The following is a 22,219-nucleotide window of genomic DNA, read 5'->3' as shown; positions in this document are numbered from 1 at the left end:
AACATAATTACTTAATTTCTGTCCACTTCCTGCTGTTTCCTTATGGGACTCACTCTGGTTTTATCACATCAGTTTGTGATTTTAGTAAAATAATGTAAGAAGGGCAAAAGATTGACACACTTTGAGAGAAAAAATGCTGAAATTCTTTGACCAGTTAGACAGTTTAATAACAATCTCTTCTGAAAATCATTTTTCCCCACATTTTGGCTGATGAGAGTTCAAACTGTGACACTTCGGATTTTTTTCTACCACCCAAATTTGCAAATGCATTCACAAAATCATATTAATCTGCAGCAGTGCCATCTCTTTGCTTTATTTGACTTAATACATGCCTACGTTTATTTCACAGCTGTAGTCATAAATATATATCAGATATACAAAACCCATGATAATTTTATGAAATATTAAGATTAAACTACCAAGAATTATGTATATGCCGTGTGGGTAAAATGACATAACGTCAAAAAACTACATTAAAACACTGCTTTTGCGTTTTGCATCAATAATTGTAATCCTATAATCAATCCTGCAATAAAGCACCTACAGGAGACATTTTGCTGCCTAATGAACACTTTTACTTTCCATACTTTTGCTGAAAATACTTTTTGTCAAAATTTTAAATAATAAAATTTTGGATACACTTTAATACAGCTTGTTTCGTTCTCTTAAATGATTTATGTAAATGCTGAACCAATGTATGATTATGTCTGCTTTAAGTTAAATGTGACGACTCTCCTATAGGGGGCGCAACGATCGCTTTCCTGAGTTTGAGTTTGTATGAGCAGATTCAAACATATTTTTCAACTGTAAAATTTTGACCATTAAAAAAATACCATCGTTTTATTCCGTAAATATTGTTTAAGTTGAATTATATTTACAGTGTTGTTTGTCGATGTAGTGCTCTGTTTTTATTTTTTTTAGTAATCTGTCTTGAAGAAAGTGCGGCTCAGAAACCGCAGGCTGCATTCGCATACACTGATGGAGAACAGGCGAGGCTTTCAGGTTGGTTACGCGATGGCGGCTGTCTCAACAATATAGGGATTTTAAAGCGAAAACAATGGCTTCACCGCACGGAGAGGCGTGTTGTTGCCTTGAATAGGTACCGGAATGATAGCGGCAGCATTTTAGCCCGTCAGTTTTGCTTAGGCGCCAAGTCGGAGATGTCCCATTTCTGTTAAGGACTCAGTGTTTTTCTTGTTCGTCTCCCGGGCCTGGCTGTAGCTGCCTACACTGTAGCGGCGGGTTGCTACTTTCGGATGAGCGGGCAGTAGGTCTTGAAGAGGTAGGGTCTGAATTTAGGCGCACTGGAGGCAAAACAAGTCGGTAGAACCTCAACGAGAGGTGCATAACACGAATGTCGCTGATAAAATGTTATCGATGTGAGCGAAGGGTCAATAAGATCAGAGTTTGACTCCTAACTTGATGTTCTTGCTAGTTAGCATTAGCCAACGGCAGCGTTAACTTGCACTAGCTAAAGCGAGAAGGCACAAGTAATTTAACATCAGTTGACGTGATATCACGCAAGAGCTACCGATGGTGTGGTTCCTATAGAATAGTTCGGAACCCGAAGTAACCTGATTTTAACGCGAACTCTGTCTTTACGTTGGAAATCACAGTTTCTCTCCATTTTTGTTGGTGCAGCTAGCATGTTGCTAGCCGAACTACCTGGTCAGTGACGTAACGCTGGTCATTGTTTTGACAGCAGGCAGCATCTTAGTCGAGGCTTAAAACGTTCTGGTTATTATCCCGTTTAATTTCTTTTACCCTCAACCTTGAAAATTACCATTAGCAGACAATGGTCAGAAAAGTTCATGCTTGGCTAACCGATGTGACGCAGCTCATCGTTCTGTTGTTGCCAGCGGCCAAACATACTTTGGCTGTAATTACTGCAGCATTTCTGCTCAGCATAGCTCTTACGTTGTTCCGCAGCTAATTTGGTCAAGCTTCGCTCTTGGTGGTGGTGGTTCTGGTTCTTACGAGGTTTTGTGCACGAGTCGTAGCTGCGGCAGTGTCTGCAATTATGGTTTTGCTTTGAAACCCAGTTGTAGGATGGATCCAGACGGAGGGGCAGAAACACAAAAAGCTGTCAGTTTGCAGTGGAAGAGCTACAAACTCGTCCAGGACCCAACCATTCGGCGGGTCGCACAGAAAATCTACAGATATGATGGAGTGCATTTCAGCGTGCCAGTGAGTTCATTTCCAATTTCCATCCCTAATGTGTATGAACCTAGAATTGTATTATGTGGTACAACCTGTATAATGTTTTCAGGACTCTGGATTTCCTCCTGTGGGTGAATTGCGGGACCCGAGACCCCGGAGACTGTGGTCCAGGTATACAGAACTGTCCCTGCCAGTGCCGAAGTTTAAGGTGAGACTAGGAGATTGGCATGAATTTCACACTACGCAGCAGCTTCGTCTGTTGGAAAGACAAGTTCTTTTCCCTGACTTTTTTGTCATTTCTCTTCACAGCTTGATGAGTTCTATGTGGGTCCCATACCCCTTAAGGAGGTGACCTTTGCTAGACTCAATGACAACATCAAGGAGCCCTTCTTGGCAGAAATGTGTGCCAAGTTTGGTGAGGTGGAGGAGATGGAAATTCTGTTTCACCCCAAGACCAGGAAGCACTTGGGCTTGGCCAGGGTGTTGTTTACCAGCACCAGAGGAGCGAAGGACACAGTCAAGCAACTGCACAATACTTCTGTCATGGGCAACATCATTCATGCTCAACTAGATATAAAAGGTAAGCTGACACATTCAGTCTGATGCATCTGTTTTACAGTGGTGGTTCAGACCGACATCTTTATAGCGATGTAAGTGCAGTGATGGAAAATAAGCCAGTATTAACAGGTGATATGTTTGAGGTTTTGGTTTATAACTGTGTTCATGGGCTCAAAGCCCACTGAAATACTGAGTCCCATTAACCCAAATTGAAATAGAACACAAACCAATAAGAAAAAGGGTAGTGCACATAGAACTACAAAGCACCTATAGAGTGATCATCTCCCCCAAAAGCTGCAAAACCCTCTAAATTTTTTGTTCTAATGATTGAAGATTTTTACTTTGTGATAAGCTAATTTCACAGCATGTATTTATTCTTCTGTGCCGTTTGTTTTTCTCCCAGGCCAGCAGAGGCAGAAGTATTATGACCTTATCGTTAACGGGTCCTACACTCCTCAAACTGTCCCCCTGGGAGGCAAGGCTTTGACAGACAGGGTCCAGCCTCAGGCCCCATCACAGCCACAGCCTGACACGGTATTGTCAAAGCATGAGTGTTTCATTAGCGTTATAATTATTTGTCTTTACATGCACACATTCTGAATCAAATTAAGAGCAATTATAGAGTGAATGGAAAATATTTGCTTGCCTAATATATACCTTTTTGCTGCACAGTCATCGGAAATCAGGCGGAGGCTCTCCAGTGAGCTTGCGGTTTTAGCAGCAGGGGTCCAAGCCCTCACATCAGGGAGCATCACCCCTTGCTCTGCGGATACCGGTTACAGTGATCAGCGTCTGGACACGCCCCCCTCTTCCATGGCAGGCTCCTCTGCCTCATCTCAGGGAGGTGGAGGAGGAACACCTTACAGTTCCAGATCTGGCACTCCTTTCTCACAAGATTCGGGCTACACTGGTGGAAGGTTAGTTGTTGATGTTAAGTATGTAGAGAGTTTCAAATCAAAATTTTTTACCATTTCCTTACTGCTGTCGTTATCATTCAGGTGGCAGATTCAGGCCACTCTGTCAGAGTTGAGACATCTTTATCAATATATTACAGAATCATAGCTTATGACACCTAAAGAAGTCATTGCACAAGTCATTTATGTTGTTTGTCAGTGTTGTATTAATAACTGCCCATAACAGTTGCACTACCACGAAAATACCACTCAGAAAGAGGAATTGCTTCTGGGTTCTTTGCAGTCGTTATGTTAAATGGACTGTATGATTGGACAGTGCACCAGTGTTTGCCACTATTACATTATAACATAAGTATGGAGACGTTTTTATGCTTTGTGTAGAACTTTCTGTTGGCACAACTGACAGCATCTCTGCTGGATGAACATAAAGTGCTTAAATAACACAAATACGTAACTCTTGGAGCTTGTGCTTTTGATCATTTGCTCTACTGGCAAGTAGCCAGTGGGCGAGTAGGATTTCAGAGTCAGTAGTTGCATGTTTGTGAATGTCAATCATGCTTAAGTCCACAAAATAATATTACAAATCTACCTCATTTGTGTCTTGCAGGCATACTGGCTACAATACCGGCACTTTGGGCAGCGGCTACCCTCCCCAGGACATGCTACCTTCCTCCTCCTCTTCTTCTGCAGTCTCATCTACTGTTGGAGGATACAAAGTGTCTCGCTACTCTGAGGATGCACAGGAACCTTCAGTGTATCATCGAGGTCGCCCTATGTACCCCCCAACCACATCATACCGTCCCAACGAGCCGCCGTGCTACCCCCCTTACCCCAGTGTTGGAGGGCCTGGGCCGCACATGGTGCACCACTCCTCAATGCCTCCGCCACCTCTTGCCACCCAATATGATCAGCCCCCAATGTCAGACAGGGACCGGGAGCGTGACAGAGACTCAGGGGGCCGCTATGGGGCAGGGGGGATTGGCTCCAGAAGGTCATCTTACCACCACCAGCAAGACACAAACTCTTCCTCAAAGTACCATTCCCATCACTCCCATCACCACTCAGATCGCAGGGACGAAAGGGGGTACCGGCGAGACAGCCTGGGCTCCCGATCAGGTGACCACGGCCACCAGAGACACCGCAACCACCACCATTCTCACAACCACCATGGCAGCAGCAGCCGTAGACGGAGCAGCCATGACCGGGACAGGGACCGAGATAGAGATCGAGACAGAGACCGGGATAGAGACAGGGACAGGGACAGGGACAGAGACAGTGACTACTCCAACAGCTCTGACCCTAGATACAATTCCAACTCTTACCGCTCTTCCTCTAACAGCATGTCTCCTCCCCCTTCATCTTACTCGGCATACTCCTCCTCCAAAGAGCCTGCCCCAGCCCCTTCTCAGGGATTGGACGTTTCCACCCGTCTAGGGGGCACAAGCCTGGCAGAGAGGGGCTCTCTGCCTTCAGTGGGTGCTGACAAAGACTACCATGCTGGTCACCACAGTGCTCTGCCTCCACCTCCTCCACCGCCACCTCCCCTCCCGCCAGCCTCAGTCATTGCAGCGGCTGTAGCTGAGACACTTGGAACACTGGACTTTAACCAGGATAGTCCGGCCCGTGAAGAGCAGTGGACAAAACCCAAACGCCGTCCCAGCACCCCACCTGCACCGCCAAAGACGCCCCCGCCTTCTTCTCCGCCCCACCCCTCCATTGCTTCCTCCTCAACCTCCCCTTCCTCTACCTCACTCCCACACCATCTTCCCTCCTCCTCCAGCTCCCCACCACCACCTCAGCGTGACTCTTCCTCCCCAGAGCCAGACTCCACCAATGAGAGTTTACCATTTGTCTACCACAGCAGCAGCCTTGACTCTCGCATTGAGATGCTCCTAAAGGAACAAAAGGCTAAATTTTCTTTCCTTGCCTCAGATGAGGAAGATGAGGAAGACAGGAAAGAGGACAGGCAGAGGGGCATACGTGGGGATGGAGGAGAGCGAAGAGGTGGGTCAGGTGATGTGACAGGGGAGCACACAGGTGGCAATCAGGTGGGGGACAATGGGGAGAAGGACCACAGAAGAAAAGGGGAAAGAGATGGCCACAGAGCAAGGAAACGGGGAAAGGGGGGAGAGGGGAGGAAGAGTCCGACTGTACTTACTGCAGCCACACCATCCTCCTCCACCTACTCTTCCCACATCCTCCCCCCGGAGGAACCCCAGCCCCAGGTTGGCCTCACTGGGACTGCAGCTTTGCAGGAGGAATCTTCACAGGCTGGATCTGCTGACACACGGAGCAGGACAGGAGCACACACACCACCTTACAATGGACAGAGTCAGGTAAGATCAGCAGCACGAAATAAGACGTCAGGGTTCAGACTGTTGGGTCTCAACTGCATTTTGTTCCATGCATGCAACACTGGGTCGGCAGCTCATTGCTGTTTGATTATTACAAATGCACACACAAACAAAATATACTCACATACAAGTCTGCAAACAGAGAACTTCTAGGTGCAAAAAGGAGAAAAAGAAAGGAAAGAACAATAACGTTAACGTCCTAATTAACAAACTAAGCACAATGTTTATGTTCAGGTTTTTTTCTGAGTAATGATTTTACTGTTATTTATTTTTGTGGTTCATGTTAATATGCTATTTTCCAACAGTACACTCCCTGATTCTGTGGTTGAGTTATCTTGACAGTCTGATTTTCTGGTTGTTGCTCGAACACTCAGGGGGCTTCCCAACTTAAAACAGTAAACTCTCTGTTTCCTTTCAGTCCTCCCCTCATTCCTCCGGGGAAGACATGGAGATCTCAGATGAGGAGGAGGAGGAGGAGACTACCATAACAACAGTGACCACCCACCAGCCCTCAGCCACCTCAGGGTCCTCACCCTCTTCGTCCCAGGCTCCCATGCCGTCACAAACAACGGACCCTTCATCCTCACCCCCACCCATCTCTGACTCTGCACAGCACTTTGGCACCTCCATGCACCCTCCCATACCTTCCTACCCTCCTCATTTGCCTCCTCCCCCTCCCCCTGGTTATTCCCTCCAGCCCCCACCTCCCCCGGGAATCCCTCCCCTGGCCCACATGGAGCTGCATCCTGAGTATCCTCCCCCCATGCCCCACCACATGTATGACTATGCCACCTCCATGGAGCTGATGAACCAGTACAGTGGTGGAGCACCCATGTCCTTCCAAATGCAGACCCACATGCTAAGTCGCCTACACCAGCTGCGTATGTCATCATCCAACGGCACCCCAGGCCCCGGTGAGGCAGCCACTGCAGACTACACCTCCTACCATCTCCACTCTATGCCACCACCCCACACACACCACCCCTACATGGACCAAGAGGGGAGCGGGGCAGGCTCTCATTACGACCAGGACCACCGCTACATGCCCCCACACATGCCCTACCCCTACCCTGACCCCCACAGCACTCAAATACCACCCCCTCCACACCATGGCATCCCGCCTCCTCATACTGGCTGGCCGCCTCACGTCTTACCACCACACTACCCCTCTTACATGCCCCCACCTGGCTACGGCACCATGCTGCCCGCGGATGGAGACGAGTACAGGGCTCCAGGGGAGGAGATGCCCATGCTGGCTGAGAATCCGCATGAAGCCACGGTGCAGATGGTCCTGGCCACTTTGATCCAGGAAATGAAAAACATCATGCAGAGGGACCTGAACCGCAAAATGGTGGAGAACGTTGCCTTTGCCACTTTTGACGAGTGGTGGGAGAGGAAAGAGACCAAGGCCAAGGTAAGGAGGACTCATCACAACAGCTTGTATGTTTTGGGGTGTTGTTTCATTGAACTCTTATTTAAATCTCTTCAAAAAATGGTGAAGAACCACCATCAACATCTTACTTATCTACTGGTATGTGCATTGTCGCTTCAAATTTAGCTTTCTCCATTTTCATTAAAAAAAAAAAAAACAAGCCTTACCGGATCATCCCAAGGGATGTTTCGCTTTCCAAAGTTGTCACTTGTTTTACCTTTTGCTGTCACTTTGAATTTGTCTTTCTCATTTTCAATTGATGCTGCTGAGCACATAGAGCAGAATATAGAATAAAATCCAACTTTATCATCCAGCCGAGGATTGAATATCAGCTTTCGTCTCACCAGATACAATAAAAACATCACAATACATCAATACAGTGAATCTCATCTCATCTCATCACACACAACACACTATTACAATATCCACACAGTGTACATTCAGTGCAGAAGAGTGCAGATTCATGCAGTTTGTCCATGACATTTATTGCATTAGGAACTTAAGAACCCCTTTATAGATCTTTTGTGTGTACTCTGCAGCAGCACCTTGAGGGGATGCTACAGAGCATCAGTCATCATTGTCACACTGTGAAATGGAAAGGTGGAATCAATAAAAATAGTCATGAACTGCAAATGTTTTCCTCCTCTAGCCTTTCCAGACAATGGTGAGGGGGGTGTCTGCCTTAAGGGACGATGAGAAGAAAGAAGAAAAGGTCAGCCGTCCTCGGGAGCCCCTCATGTCTCTTGTGGATTGGGCAAAGAGTGGTGGCATGGAAGGATTTGCTGTCCGAGGAGCACTCCGACTGCCTTCCTTCAAGGTAAAAGCTCCACACTGCATCAGATCTTGGTGTGTGTCTCCATGTTCAACAACTTGCACTTTGAAAAAACAGACACCCCTGATTCCACAAGACTGCAGTATCATTAATCATATATAAACACAGATTTTTGTCAAATACAAAAAAGTAGAGAAAATTGCAGTGGTGTTTGGTATTGTGTCAGATTTTGCGATATAAGGTTATAAAAGCGAGGCAGACTGTAAGATATTTGATGTCCTGTTTGCTCAGGTAAAGAGGAAAGGACCTCAAGAGTTTGATGAGGGAGACATGAAAAGGCCACGACCCTCGACGCCACCGGATGAGGATGACGAAGGTTTGCTGAGCTGATGTTGTAAATTTTAGAGAGAAGGTTGGATAAATCATCAAAAATCATGCGTGTCACTCAAACTGTTGTCCTGTTTCCAGCTGCTGAGGGCAGAATACCAGAGGCAGACAGGCACGGCGCAGAAAGGGACAACAAGAGGAGGAAAAAGAAGCCAAGAAGCCGGAAGCCTTGGGAGCTTGGCAGCGAGGGAGAGGAGACATCCGACGGCTCCTCCACTGAAAAGGTGTGTGTTTGTTTGTGCTGTTTGAACAAAATATAACAGAAATTCAAGAACACAAATTGGGTAAAGAAATGAGTCCTCTGAAAATGCTTTGTGTTAAGTTTGGTTAAAAATCGTGCTCTCACTCTTACTGATTGCTAGGTGGCAGCATTTCACTGTGACCTTTAAGTGTTGTAACTGCAACCTGTTTTTATTCATAGGAGGATGAGGAAGAAGAGGAAAGTGAAAAGGAGTCTGACGGTAAATCACGACCTGTCGTCTCATTAGCATGTCTGTATTTCTCTTTGCTTCCATGTAAAGCAGCAATGATACCTTTTGTTTTTCTTTTTAGATGATGCCCTTAGTGCTGATAGTGATGACGAGAGCCTCTCCTCGTCCTCTGAGGGCTCTTCCTCTTCAGCATCTTCATCCTCATCTTCCTCTGAAGATGAGGATGAAGAGGAAGGAGAGCGGGCCGAGAGCGAAGGGCTAGACAGCATGGATGAGTCAACCATGGACAGCACAACAGAGAAAGAGGATCACAGGTACGAAATTCTGTGTTCAGTTATTTTTGAGTGTTGCTGCAGGAGACTTGTCCTCAGCAACATATTTGATCAATATTATTTGATCGAATGTACTTTTCGTCATGTCGTTATTGCTGGCTCATACTTTTTCTTGTGTTTTTCTCAGGGAACATAATGCAGCTGCTGTTGCCAAGGCAGAGGTCAAAACAGGTCAGTCAGAAGTCTTCATCAGCTTCAACATGAAACAGCCTTAAAATAGTGCAACAAGTGGAAAAGTTATATTTAGTGCATTGTCTTTAGTTTTGATCAGTCTTTCAAAACTGTCATTTTCTCTCAGGTGAAGCCAAGGACAGCAAGGCAGATACGACCGCACCTACAAAGCGACCTCCATCGCCCCCGTATCCACGTCCTTCGTCTCCTGTTGTCCTTGTGCCGCCTCTCAAGAAACGCAGGAAGACTGTGTCGTTCTCCACGGGGGAAAGCGACGGCAAACCGCAGCTGCTGACTGCACCGCTATCTCCATCTCCCTCCCAGTTGGTGGGTGACTCTCTCCTCCTCTCCCCTGGCAGGCCTGCAGACTCCTCTGTCACCGCTGCCCCAACCCCCTCAGCTCGTCCCACTCAGGGCATCCAACTGCTCCCCTTCGCCTCCAAACCAGGTGAAGGCAATGCCCTCATCGTGCCCCCTTCTGGACGAACCCAAGATTCTGATGAGTCCAAAAAGGGACCACCTGTCTCTCCTCAGACCATCCCCATCAAATCCCCCGGAAAGCGGGGTGCAGGCAAAGACTCCCCGAAATCTCCCGTCCCTCCTGTTATGGTGTGCCGCACTGTGCAGAACCTGCCACTGGACCACGCCTCTATGTGCAGGATGGCCTTCGAGGAGGCCCCTCCTCCACCTCCTGTCAACAAACGGTCCAGGGGTAGGCCTCGGACGACCAGCTTGTCCACCTCTTCCTGTCACTCCCTCAGAGAGGAAGACGATGAGGAAGAAAGTGAGCAGAGGTTGAGACTTAGAGAGCAGCTGGGGGCATCGAGCCTCCTGCAGCTGGCTTCGGCTTCAACCACAGACCTGTCTGTGCTGGCTGACGTAGCCCTGAAAATGGACCCTGACGCAGGGGACTCAGAGGAGACGGAGACATCTGATGAGGCAGAAGAGCAGAAGATGGAAGAAGATCTTTTCTCCCCACAGTCACTGGCCCTGGTTATTAGCCCAGAGGGTGTAATTGTCCTTATGGAGCACAACTACTGCAAACCCCCTGTTCTCCCAGCACCGCCTGGTACCAAAAGGACTTCCTCCAAACAAGACTCTTCTGTCTTGCTCCCAGCAGACCTCAACACTATTTCTGGGGTGCTTGAAGCGCCAGAGGAGGTCATTGGAGAGGCGCTACCACCCAGGGGAGATACAGGAGAATACTTGTCTACAATGGGAGTGCTTTGTGAGTCTGAGGATGTGGGCCAGTCTTCAGCTCTACCTCCATCGTCAAAGAAGATCCCGGTGGGCAAAGGTTTTGAACTTGAAAAGGAAAAGAGCAAGAAGAGGAGGAGAAAAGACAAAGAAAACCTTGAGGTTCATCACACAAAGAAACAGAAGGAGCAGCCGGGAAAGAAACAGAGGAAGCGGAAGCTAGAGGTGCGTGGGACTTCTGGTTTGTTCCTGTAAATGTTTGTGGATGTCTTAACCATAAACGGTGTGTCATAGGTAACAAACTGTCACAACAGACAGTGACACAAAAGAGATGTGACTCATCTGTAAGGCCAGCTTTTGGTTTCTGTAATTGTGGCACGTAAACCTTTGATGTTTGTTGGTAATGCCATCAGGTGTTTTCCCCGGGCAAAATGACCTGTTTGCAAAAAATGTCCCAACTGTATGAAATAATGTGACTGGGCTAAATCAGTGGGAATACCAACATGCTACAGAGTACATTTAGATAGTAATATAAAAGTAAAAAACACAACAAAACAGGGGATTCTGTGCCGAGGATGTTTTTGGAGGAACAGGCAGAGATGCGGCCATGTGGTCCTACCTACAGTAACACTGATCAGAGTCCCTGATCAGTCAGTTAGCAGAGAACTACTGACATTGAGTTTTGTCAGCGTGTTCTGTCGGAGTTTATCAAACTTCAAGCTAATGTCAGCAAGAGCCCTGTGCTACGAAACAGGGTTTGTGGTTAGCGAGCTAACTGAAAACTCAGGGTTGAACCTGAAAACTCCGGGGTTGCTGCTGTAAGAATAAAGCTAAAATTGTCATACACGCTCTAACAATGCATCTAAGCAACATATTAAAGTAAAAAAATATGCAGATATAATTACTGTCAGATGTACTTGTGCCCTCATGTTGGAGCAGTGATATTAAAACCCTGTTATGCCTGTTGCCACAGGCCCCCAGGTGCTCAGCCACCAGCATGAACCACCTGTTCAGGTTTTCATCACACATGCTAGGCTGATTGTGACTAGTTGAGCCAACAGCCTCAAACTGAAAAAAGACAGTGTTTTCTGTTGTGCAGCATTATTTTTCAATGAATTATTGCAAACCAAACCTACAGGACACTACATGATTGAACAGTGTCATCTGCTGAACTAAGCCAGACAGATCCTGAGGCTTCTCTTCTCTTGTGATGGTCCAAACCATGGTCTGCCTCATTAAATGTTTGCTAATAAATTCCTCTTCCTCTGTGCAGGACTCTGAGGAAGACGTGGACGTGGAGGAGCTTGAGTCCGGGGAGCTGTCGAGCTCAGACACAGAGGACGAGATGGTTGAAGAGGTGAGGAAGAGTGAGCGCCTCTTTCTGCAGGAGGCGGGGGTGACATCATCCCAGCGCTGGCCAAAGCCTGTCCCAGCACCCGAGCCATCAGCCATGAAGTTTGAAAACCGCAGCGAGTTTGAGCAGATGACCATCCTGTATGACATCTGGAACTCCGGTCTGGACGGCGAAGACTTGATGTTGCTGAAGAAGACGTATGAGAAGCTGCTGCAGGACGACCACAGCTCTGACTGGCTCAATGATACTCACTGGGTCAGCCACACTAATATCCTTATCAAAGACTACCTTCTACAGTAAATATGTCTGATTGCCATGCAAATTAACCCCAGGTACCAATGTCAATTAGTCAATTAATAAGCAGCCTACGGAATGTGAGTTTTGAATTGATAAAGTCTTCATTATCACGCTGTGGTTTCCTGCCTTTGACCTTAACCTTTGAGCTGCACTAACCAACTTGCCGAACCCTCGGCGTAAGAAGAAGAACGCAGGTGGGCAGCTTCGTGAGCACGTAACCGGTTGTGCCAGGAGTGAGGGCTACTACGCCATCAGCCGCAAGGAGAAGGACGTCTATCTGGACCTGGACCTGCCCGAGCAGGTCATACGGGAGGTGGAGAATGTCGACAGCTCGGTAGGCATACTCCCAATTTCGTTCTCTGGATCTGTGATTTTTGTATTATTTCTGTCTTTGCCAACGTTATGTGTCTGTCTGAAAGTGTTAAACAGTGATAGACTTGAATCTGTGTTAATGAGCTTTTCAGTTAATGTTCAAAAAGCCTGTTGAGACCAAGCTTAGTCGAAATACTGAAGCTACAGTAAAGACTTTTAAGATGAAGCAAGAATAGTTTTAGATACAAAGGTTTGTTCTGTCCATTTCTTAGAGGGGACTTTGGTGAGTTAATGTTCACCATTAGTCTTGGTACTGGTGAGCATTAATGTTGAGAAGTCATGCTAAAAATGCAGCTGTGAACCTGTGATGACAGTGTGCAGCCAAGACAAGCACAAAATTATCAACCATTTGAATATTGGAGGTTTCCAGTGTTTTTTTTTTAATGTTTGACGGTTGCTGTGGAAGTGAAGTGGGTGTAATTGTTTGCAAAGTTGAGGCAAAGTTTATTTAAAAAAAAAAAAAATCCAAATGTGGTCCCAGAAGTCCATGTTGTGGAAAGACGGATGGTGTCCAGCTCTGCTGGCTCCATAAACAAACTTCAGGGGGTTCAGTCATTGCTCAAGATGGTTATTGTAGATGGTTAATATGATACTTGATAATATCCCAAAGGAATTTAACTGGCAGGGATGTACTGTGAGTACAATTGGCCCACAGTCATTTGGATTAACTGGCAGTTTTGGGGGTAGGGATGATAAGAGAGAGGTTTCCAAAAAGTAGAGATGGATGGTGATGGATGTGTGCAACAGTGATCTGCCTTTTCCAAACAGCTGATCAGCACAAAACGTCATTACTTTACCATTTGTGTCATCAAGTCCATTTATTGTTAGTTCTAAGTTTTCCAGAATGACACATGGCAGCTTTCTGAAATGGAACTTTAATTCAGGCTGTCTCTGCCGTGGTGGCCAGAAAGTGACCCTTTAAACTGTGTCTGAAGTGCTTTACAGATGCAGTAAAGCAGTAGTATACTAAGAAGGATTCAGGTTTTTTTTTTTTTTTAGTTCAATTGTTTTGAAAGGCTGCTGCTGTCTTACGTTCGTTTCGAATGTTAATCATAGCCTCAGATTAAGGGCCTTTTCACATCTGAAAATCATTTTTGTTAGATTTTATACAGTCAATTGGGTTAGTTCTATAAATAGATAAATAAAAGTCATTTTTATTGGAAGATGAAACGTAACATGCCCTGTCAGCTCACATTTTACAAGCGAACATAAAATACACTGATGTGCAACACTTGTGTGTTGAAGTTGAAGCCATTCAGCGAGACGGATGACTGGCAGATGTTTGAATGCTCTAAACACTATTTAAGAAACGTGGTGGGTTTTTATTCACCGGAGAGCTCGAGCACCCAAACAAACCGTGGTTTTCATCAGTCTCCACCACAGATAAAACTAATCCTCTAACATTTAGGTTGGCAGCATTTGGACGTAAACTGTGTGACAGCCGCAGTGCGTTGTCCCCAAGGCTTCCTTCCCGCCACTGGATTTCATTTACAAACAGCACACCTTAAAACAAGCAAAGAAATGACTGCAGATCCCTCACATCCTGAGAAGCCTCTGGAGGGAAAAACATTTTGTGCCTCTGATCCACCAGATTCAAAACTCTGTTTGTTCCTGACAGTGTTGAAGGTGGCGTGATGTTTGCTGAATACAGTGAATATGTCCTCACTGTCTGCTGGCTGTCTGCTCTGTGCGCGCTGTGAAAAAGAAAATCCAGGTTTTGTACACAGCCCTGGTTCTGTAAACGGGAAACAAAGTGGAGTTGAACTGACCTGCCGTCTTTCTCTCACTCAGTTTTTTTAATCGTTCCAGCCTTTCCAATTTTAGTCATTTTCATCATATTTCCTATTTTCAGTATTTAGTTATTTTAGCTTTGATTTCCCAGTAATGTGTTTTCCATTCTGGCTTTGTGCTGCGTGTTTTTGTCACTGTGGAGAAAAGCAGAAGAAAAAGAAAACACACACGATTCAGATTTTTCATAAGCCGTGGCGTTTTTCTTTTTTTAATACATTCCACGTCAGTCAGCCTCTTTGCCTCTTTGGCTTCTCCAGGTTGCCAAGCCCAAGCAACCGGTCAGTTCCACACCGGCGGAGATGCCGTGGTCCAGAGTCCAAACAGCAGTCCGAATTTCAAAAGCGGGACTTCATTTGCCTTTCCAATACACTCAAACAGTTTCACTCAGGTGTCTTTATCTCTGGCCCCACCCCCACCTGTGGCCGAGGAATCGGCAGCTTCAGCAGGCTGCTCAGCCTGAACACTTGGCTTTCCACTGCCTGTAGATCCCACAATGTGGGCTTCATAGACAACTTTGATGCCTTCTGGGAGAGGAGGCACCTTTTCGGGGGGGACGGACTGCACCTGAGCAGATCCGGCAGCCGTCTGTTGTCCCCTAATTTGACATACAGCATCCAGCACGCACACACGTCGTCCACCTCTCCTCGCTGCAAACCCACACCTACTGACCAGCCTGTCAGTGATTTTTCAGGAACAGTTGACCATCTACAACAAAGCGGTTAAAAATTCAAGAAAAGAACATTTTTCAAAATGAATCAGTAACAATCACAAAAAGTTCTTTTTTCAACCATTGACCATTTAATTAATCCTGTTTTTAACCAACCTCCTGAACTAAACCTTTCATGTGAAGATCTTGCAGTCCACTTCAGAAGCAAAATAGATACTGTTAGATCTAATCTTTTACAGTCAGTCTACGCATTTTAATTTTTCACAATCTGCGCTTTTAAATGAGGAAACACTGGAGAGATTTGTCCCGGTGGATGCTGACATGCTTGAGAAAGTTATCTCCCAGTTAAGTTCAGCAACCTGCCTTTTAGACCCCATTCCAACATCATTTTATAAAGACGTTACGATCTGCTGACTATCATTAATCATTCACAGACTGGCGTTTTCCCCCACTGTTTTTAAGACAGCCATAGTTAAACCTCTCTTGAAGAAGAACAGTTTGGACGCATCAATACCAGAGAACTATCAACCAGTTTCCAACTTGCCATTTTTAAGTAAGATCCTAGAAAAACTTGTTTTTAACCAGTTAAATGATTTTATGACCTTGACAAACACTGCTGAAATATATCAATCTGGTTTTAGATAATATCACAGCACTAGTGAAAATTGTCAATGACATTAGGTCAAGCATGGACACAAAAATGCTGTCTGTCTTGGTGCTTTTAGATTTGAGTGCAGCGTTTGCTCTCTGGTACTGTTTTTAACTGGTTTAAATCATATCTCACTGACAGGAAGTTCTCTGTCAGCATGGGTGAACACGCTTCTAGTTTTTATCAAATGAACTGTGGTGTTCCCCAGGGGTCAATTTTAGGTCCAACCCTTTTTAACCTATACATGCTACCACTTGGAAATGTCATCAGGAGGCACGGCATCAACTTTCACAGCCATGCAGATGACACACGGCTTTACATCGCCGTGTCTCCTGATGACACAGGACCACTCGACGTCCTTTTTAACTGTATTTCAGACATTAAATCTTGGATGGCAGAGAACTTTCTACAGCTCAACCAGGACAAAACTCAGGTTTTAGTTATTGGTACAGGAGACCAGAGAGAGAAACTGGCTAGCAAACTACAAGCTGTCTCTTTTAGCCCATGTCAACAAGTCACAAATCTTGGCGTAACATTTGACACAGAACTGAATTTTGAGGCTCATATAAAGGATGTCACAAGAAACTCATTTTAGCATTTAAAAACAATCATATTATTTAAAAACATTGCCAAAGTACGCCAGTTTCTCTCTCAAGCCAAAGCAGAGACACTTATTCATGCTTTTATTACCTACAGGCTCGATTACTGCAGTGCTCTTCTTTCTGGTCTCCCTAAAAAGAGTATTTTCCAACTACAATTACTTCAAAACTCAGCTGCTCGAATGCTTATGTGTGGGTGTGTGTGGGCAGGGTAGAGGTGGGGGGGTCTTTATTTTATTCATCTTTGACTGTAAAGCACTTTGTGCTACATTTTCTTATGTATGAAAAGTGCTATACAAATAAAATTCTTCTTCTTCTTATCATTATTATTATGAAGCCTTCCCGGTGCTCTTTCTGTGTAGGTGTACACAGCAGAAACGTTTCCAAAGCACAGGCCGGAGGTGTTCTTCTGACAGGGTGCAGATGAGATGATGATGGGAAGCACTCAGTGTTTTTTTTAATTATGTTGCTGTTTAGCTTAACAGTTATGAACTGTGTTCTCCTTCTCATCTGTCAGCAAACTTACTATTTGAACACCTGGCCTACGTAAAGTTCAGCCAGCATAAATCCCAGCTATTCAGCTCAACATGCACACACAAAAGCATCAGTGTGTAATGTGTTTTTTTTAAATTATCTGGTTTTGCTTCATGTTTAATTATTTTTTTTGTCATGAGCAGCATCATTGTCATTGAAAAATGTAAATGTAAAATAACAATAGGAGCCCTTATTATCTTGAGAAGGTGACATGAAGTAAGGCAGGAATAGCAGGTCGACATTTATCCCACAGTTTTGCCGTTGAACAGTGTTACCTTCAGTTTGTGCCTTTTATCCTTTTTACGTCTTGATTTGAGTTGTTGTCTGTGCTTTGTGTACTTTTAATGAAAGTTTTTTTTTGTTCTAATACTTGCGGATGTCATGTATAAGTAGTCTCCAGAATTCATATCCTGCTTTTGTTGGTTCAGTAATGCTTCATGATGGGCTGTAAGCAGGGATGAGCTGTTTGTGCCTACATTCACTTGTCACACGTTGTGGAAATGGAAGAGAAACTTGCCCCCGTCCCTCTTCTTACCATTCACTCACAGTGTTATCTGACCTTTCAGCGAATGCTTTTCAATGAACCTCAACCACACTAAGGTCAAAGTGTTTCTCTGGTTCAGTCTCTGTCAGCTCAAGGCCGTATGATAACATGAGATTGTGCCCCTTTGTAAAGCTCTTTGCTGTCTGTTTCCTGCCAGGGAGCTAACCGGCTGCTGTCAGAGAGACGATCAGAGCAGCGCCGTCTCCTCACCGTCATTGGCACCACGGCTGTCATGGATTCTGACCTGCTCAAACTCAACCAGCTTAAGGTACCGCCACTTATAGACACGCTATCTAATGTGCCTTCTCAGTTACATGCTCACTGTACAGTTTTCAGCACATTATTACGTGTGTGTTTCTGAAATAAGTAATAGCTGAGGTCCACTGTTGCTAAAGTAGCAGTGACTGATTTAACCTTCGGTCTTTGCTGACCTAACGTCCGAGCTGTCGTGATAAAATAGGGGTTCATCCACAGGAAATTTAATCAGCCTGTTTCCCCTCCTTCTAGTCTTTGTGCTAAGCAAAGCTAAACATGTCAGGAAAATCCATCTTGATGAGTCAGGATCTTCTTAGGAACTGCGTGGGCACCTGGGCGCTTAAATCCACATTTTGTGCTTACATGTTCCACGAACACGTGCTTTGCTCCAAGCTGGAGTTTTATGAAGACTCAGAGTCCATATTCATCTGAGGGCCTGCATGCTTTATACGTTTTCACCTCGAGTCTTTTCTGTCCTCACGTAGTTCCGCAAAAAGAAGCTCCGTTTTGGACGCAGCAGGATCCACGAGTGGGGCCTGTTCGCCATGGAGCCCATTGCTGCTGATGAGATGGTCATTGAGTATGTGGGTCAAAACATCAGACAGGTACTGTGTTGCCTCCAGTCTGCGTCAGTGTTAAATCAGTAATGATTCTCAAGTGAAATGTTCCAGACCTCCCGTCCAGCCAGTGTGTTTTCCTAACATTAACTGTTTCATGGGGTCATTATACAGTCACAAGTACAAATTTAGTCAAATATGCACAATATGTCTGCAAGCCTTCCACTAAGATTCCATCATTGGTGCATTATAATGTAAACCACTGTCAATATGACAGTGGATGAAATGCTACTCGTGCACCTTTTGGGTGTAGCGTTGGATCACTGAGCAGATGTTTGTGTGTCCAGATGGTGGCTGACAATCGAGAGAAGCGGTACGCGCAGCAGGGCATCGGGAGCAGCTACTTGTTCAGAGTGGACCACGACACAATTATAGACGCCACCAAGTGTGGCAACCTGGCGCGATTCATCAACCACTGCTGCACTGTGAGTGTGAACATCATCAGTCAACACTTACTTATATCTCATATGTTTTAGGCTGAGAGGCTTTTACGACTCGTGTTGGAATGTATTGCTGGGGCTGCTGCTCATCAGTCTGTCATTGCTTTGTTCCTTCAGCCAAACTGCTACGCCAAGGTTATCACCATAGAGTCCCAGAAGAAGATAGTGATCTACTCGAAGCAGGCCATCGCTGTCAATGAGGAGATCACGTACGACTACAAATTCCCCCTGGAGGAGAACAAGATCCCCTGCCTGTGTGGAACAGAGAACTGCCGCGGGACATTGAACTAGGTGACAAGCTTCTCTTCCTCACGAGCCAACGGCCAGCCAGTCCCAGACCACCCCCCTTGCTCACCCTTCTCAGAGTGTACCTCGAAAACAAAGCCACCCTCCGGACCCCCTGCCACTCGTCCGGATGGCCTCACAGCCATCCTCACAATTCACAGGAAGCAGACGCACACACTTGCACTTTTCATGCACATTTCTCATTCTCTTGGCAGTTTCACGAGCCAGTGTGTGAGGGCTTTGTTTTACCTGACATGATGAAACAACAAAGGGGGGGCTCTGTTTCACTATTTGTTCTTTGACAGTATTGTTGGACTTGATTTGGTGATTTGTCCTAACCAAGGTGTTCCTAGCAGCCAGGCATGAAAGGTCTTTCTGTTTCCACGCCGATGTCCGTTTGAAGGAAGGCAATGAAAACTTAAAAAAAAAAAAAAGAAAAAACTGGTATTTTATGTCTGCGTCAGCTCACATAATCCACAGCCTGGATCTCTGTTCCAGTGTCAAATCCCTCCCCACGCCCGCCCACACAGATCCGCACATAGACGCACAGGAATATCAGACGAATTCAGGGTTTTAAAAGCGCTCGTGACGGGCGCACTTTTAAAATGACAAACTTTAATCAATTTGGTCTTCAGTTATGCAAGATTTCCAAGTGTGAAGATTCTTTTGGAGCTTTTTTTTTTTTTCATTTCATAGTATTATATATTGATATTACTATTGCTGTTATTAATTGTATTTAGTTGCAGTAGCTGTGAGCATCTTACAGTGAAATCAGCTTCAGTGTACTCACCCACCGCCCTATAAAACCGTCATATCCCATCTCCGCCGTGCGTTGCTCTCCTGGTTTGCCCTTCGTTGGACGAGAGTGAAGTCCTTTGAACTATTGCTTTTAACCCACCGTAGAAACGTGTCTGTTAAGTTGTATCTGAAAGTGTGTTTGATTTTTACATGGATGCTGAGGTTTCGTCTGCAGGGTCAGCACAACAGAGAATTGGCTTTTTTTGTTTTGTTTTTTTTTCCTCCCAATTTAAAGCTGTCAACAAAACGTCTTGTGAGGAGAACTCATTAGTTTGGTAGGATCTCTCTCTCTGTCTGTGTTCAGTTGTTCCTTCCATGGTATTCTTGTATTTTGTTTCTGTCGTCAAATATCAGATTCCTTCTTCAGCAGTTGGCAAACTGAAAGTTCTTCGTTCTTCAGCCGTTAAAGCAGATCACCACCAGACTCCTGCAGGTCCTAGTGAAAATGATGTGTTTAGTGTTTAACTTTGTCAGTCTGTGTGCTCCAGATGTTTTTAAAAGGCACATTTATTTGATTAGATCAAGTCTCTTCAAAGGTTTAGTTGCGTAAAGTTTCTCTTTTTTTTTTTTCTGCTCTTTTGTGGGCCTTTCCAGATGCATTAGTGTGTATTTTGTGTTTGGGGTCGTTCACCCTTCACAGAACATTCTTCCCAGACAAACTCATCAGCCTAAGGCAAACAAGTGTCCTCCTCACGGCCTGTTTGCAGTGTAGATGGGTGGAAGGTATATATAGATAAGCCTGGCAGGTTTGTGATCCGCCGCAGATCGCGGGACGTCCATGGCCCTCGTGTTGTGTCTGTTTTTCATATGGCTGTGGCCGTCCAAAGTTTGACTCTCATTTTCAGCTTCTAACTAGCAGAAGACTCTTTATTTTGTTCCCTCCCAAACAGGAAAATGTGTAAGATATTTTTTGTTGCAATGAAAGCCTTTCAGTACAAACCAACCCTCTAATACAGGATAAAAAGATGAAAGGAAAAAAAAAGTCAACGAAGTACATGTAAATATTGTAGAGGTGTTTGTTTCTCGTAGAAACACACTGATTTCAAGCTGTAAATATGTCGTTCCTTTTCCTCTCTCCATGAGGAGGAAACATGTACATACCTTCCATTCATTTATTTTTTATTGTTTTTCCTTTTAATTTGATGATTATTTTAATATTATTTGCAATATTTCTCTTGTATTAATGCGTTGGACCCTTTATTAATGGTGCATTAAAATATTTTTTAAATAAAAGAAAACCTCATGTTGTTTGTCAATAACTCTTCGTCAGCTGTCCGTGTCTGTCCTGAGAGCCGATTGGAAGGTTTTACGTGCCGTGTAGAGGGTACATATGAATAACTAACCGATAAAATGGATTTGAGCAGGAAGTTGCTTGCGTAGTGGAAACGACAGTCATATTTCCTCCTTGACACAGTTGAAATCAGCTCCTATAATGCACCTGCAACTTCGGCATTTCCTGTTCAGAAACACAAGAGAGGAAGTGCTGAAATCTGTCCTGCAAAGACTAGATTTCATAAGTCAGTGGATGACGCCGACCGGAAGAAGAGCGCTGCTAAAGCTTACGGTGCAGATGGTGACCTGAGGTGACAAATGTGCACATCTGGTCAGCAAACATCAGCCAGGCCTTAACTCTGTGTCCCTCTGTTAAAATCAGCTGATTCAAAGGTTAGCCTCATCACCACAGCTGAACTGAGCTCATGAAATAGCAATTCACGTGTTTGTGGGGAAAATGGAATTTGTGATGTTCTTCTGAGTCACAAGAAGGCTGGCTGAAGCTGGAAATGGCAGGATGTTGCTTGTTGGTTGCCACGTTACAAACCATGGGGCTTGAGCTCCGCACTTCAATGTGTGGTTGCTTAATTGTTGCGGGGGAGACAACAGTTGTTCCCAAATACGTAGATCAGGAACCATCACACTAATCTACATGAAGCAGTCTTGACTGTAAATGGTGTGATGTTGTTCCATGAACTCCAACCTGAAGAAGTGTGTTTTGATTGAATGTAGATTGAACTGTAGAAATGGGGAAGTTAAAGTGTCCGAAATCTGATAAACCGCCTCATGGACGCCACTTGATGGATGCTAATCCATGGGTTTGTGGGTTTGCCATGAAATCCTGTATTACCATTCATGTTCCCCAGAGGATGAGCTTTTAAAACTTTGATCCTTTCACCTTTCATCGAGCATCATCAGGTCAAAATGTCTCTTCCTCTTTTGCTTTATTTTATGACCAAATATCTGCAAAACTAACCACATTCCCGTCAGCCTCAGCTGTACTTACACACCACAAGATGATAAATATTATATCTGCT

At 45.1% G+C, this 22,219-nt stretch overlaps 1 protein-coding gene across 3 annotated transcripts; it reads left to right on the top strand.

Moving 5' to 3' along the window:
- Window positions 1-986: 986 nt before the first annotated feature.
- On the top strand, window positions 987-21,148 carry setd1a (SET domain containing 1A, histone lysine methyltransferase). 3 transcript variants are annotated; one of them, XM_076752290.1, is made up of 21 exons: window positions 987-1,002; window positions 2,043-2,187; window positions 2,270-2,368; window positions 2,470-2,740; window positions 3,122-3,252; window positions 3,391-3,635; window positions 4,240-5,968; window positions 6,405-7,400; window positions 8,068-8,235; window positions 8,482-8,566; window positions 8,659-8,801; window positions 8,999-9,038; window positions 9,130-9,322; window positions 9,468-9,511; window positions 9,639-10,933; window positions 11,982-12,330; window positions 12,512-12,693; window positions 17,673-17,783; window positions 18,256-18,375; window positions 18,675-18,812; window positions 18,945-21,148. In XM_076752290.1, the coding sequence occupies exons 2-21, from the start codon at window positions 2,050-2,052 to the stop codon at window positions 19,116-19,118; spliced, it is 6,651 nt and encodes a 2,216-aa protein (XP_076608405.1). In that variant the 5' UTR covers window positions 987-1,002; window positions 2,043-2,049; the 3' UTR covers window positions 19,119-21,148. The 3 variants fall into 3 exon arrangements, with proteins under 3 accessions (XP_076608405.1, XP_076608406.1, XP_076608403.1); XM_076752291.1 differs by lacking the exon at window positions 987-1,002 and adding an exon at window positions 1,016-1,099; XM_076752288.1 differs by lacking the exon at window positions 987-1,002 and adding an exon at window positions 1,018-1,282.
- Window positions 21,149-22,219: the final 1,071 nt, after the last annotated feature.

This window comes from Chaetodon auriga, chromosome 16, assembly GCF_051107435.1.
Source record: "Chaetodon auriga isolate fChaAug3 chromosome 16, fChaAug3.hap1, whole genome shotgun sequence".
Taxonomy (NCBI): domain Eukaryota; kingdom Metazoa; phylum Chordata; class Actinopteri; order Chaetodontiformes; family Chaetodontidae; genus Chaetodon; species Chaetodon auriga.
The sequence above is the reverse complement of the archived record's forward strand: the minus strand, read 5'-3'. Positions and strand labels throughout refer to the sequence as shown.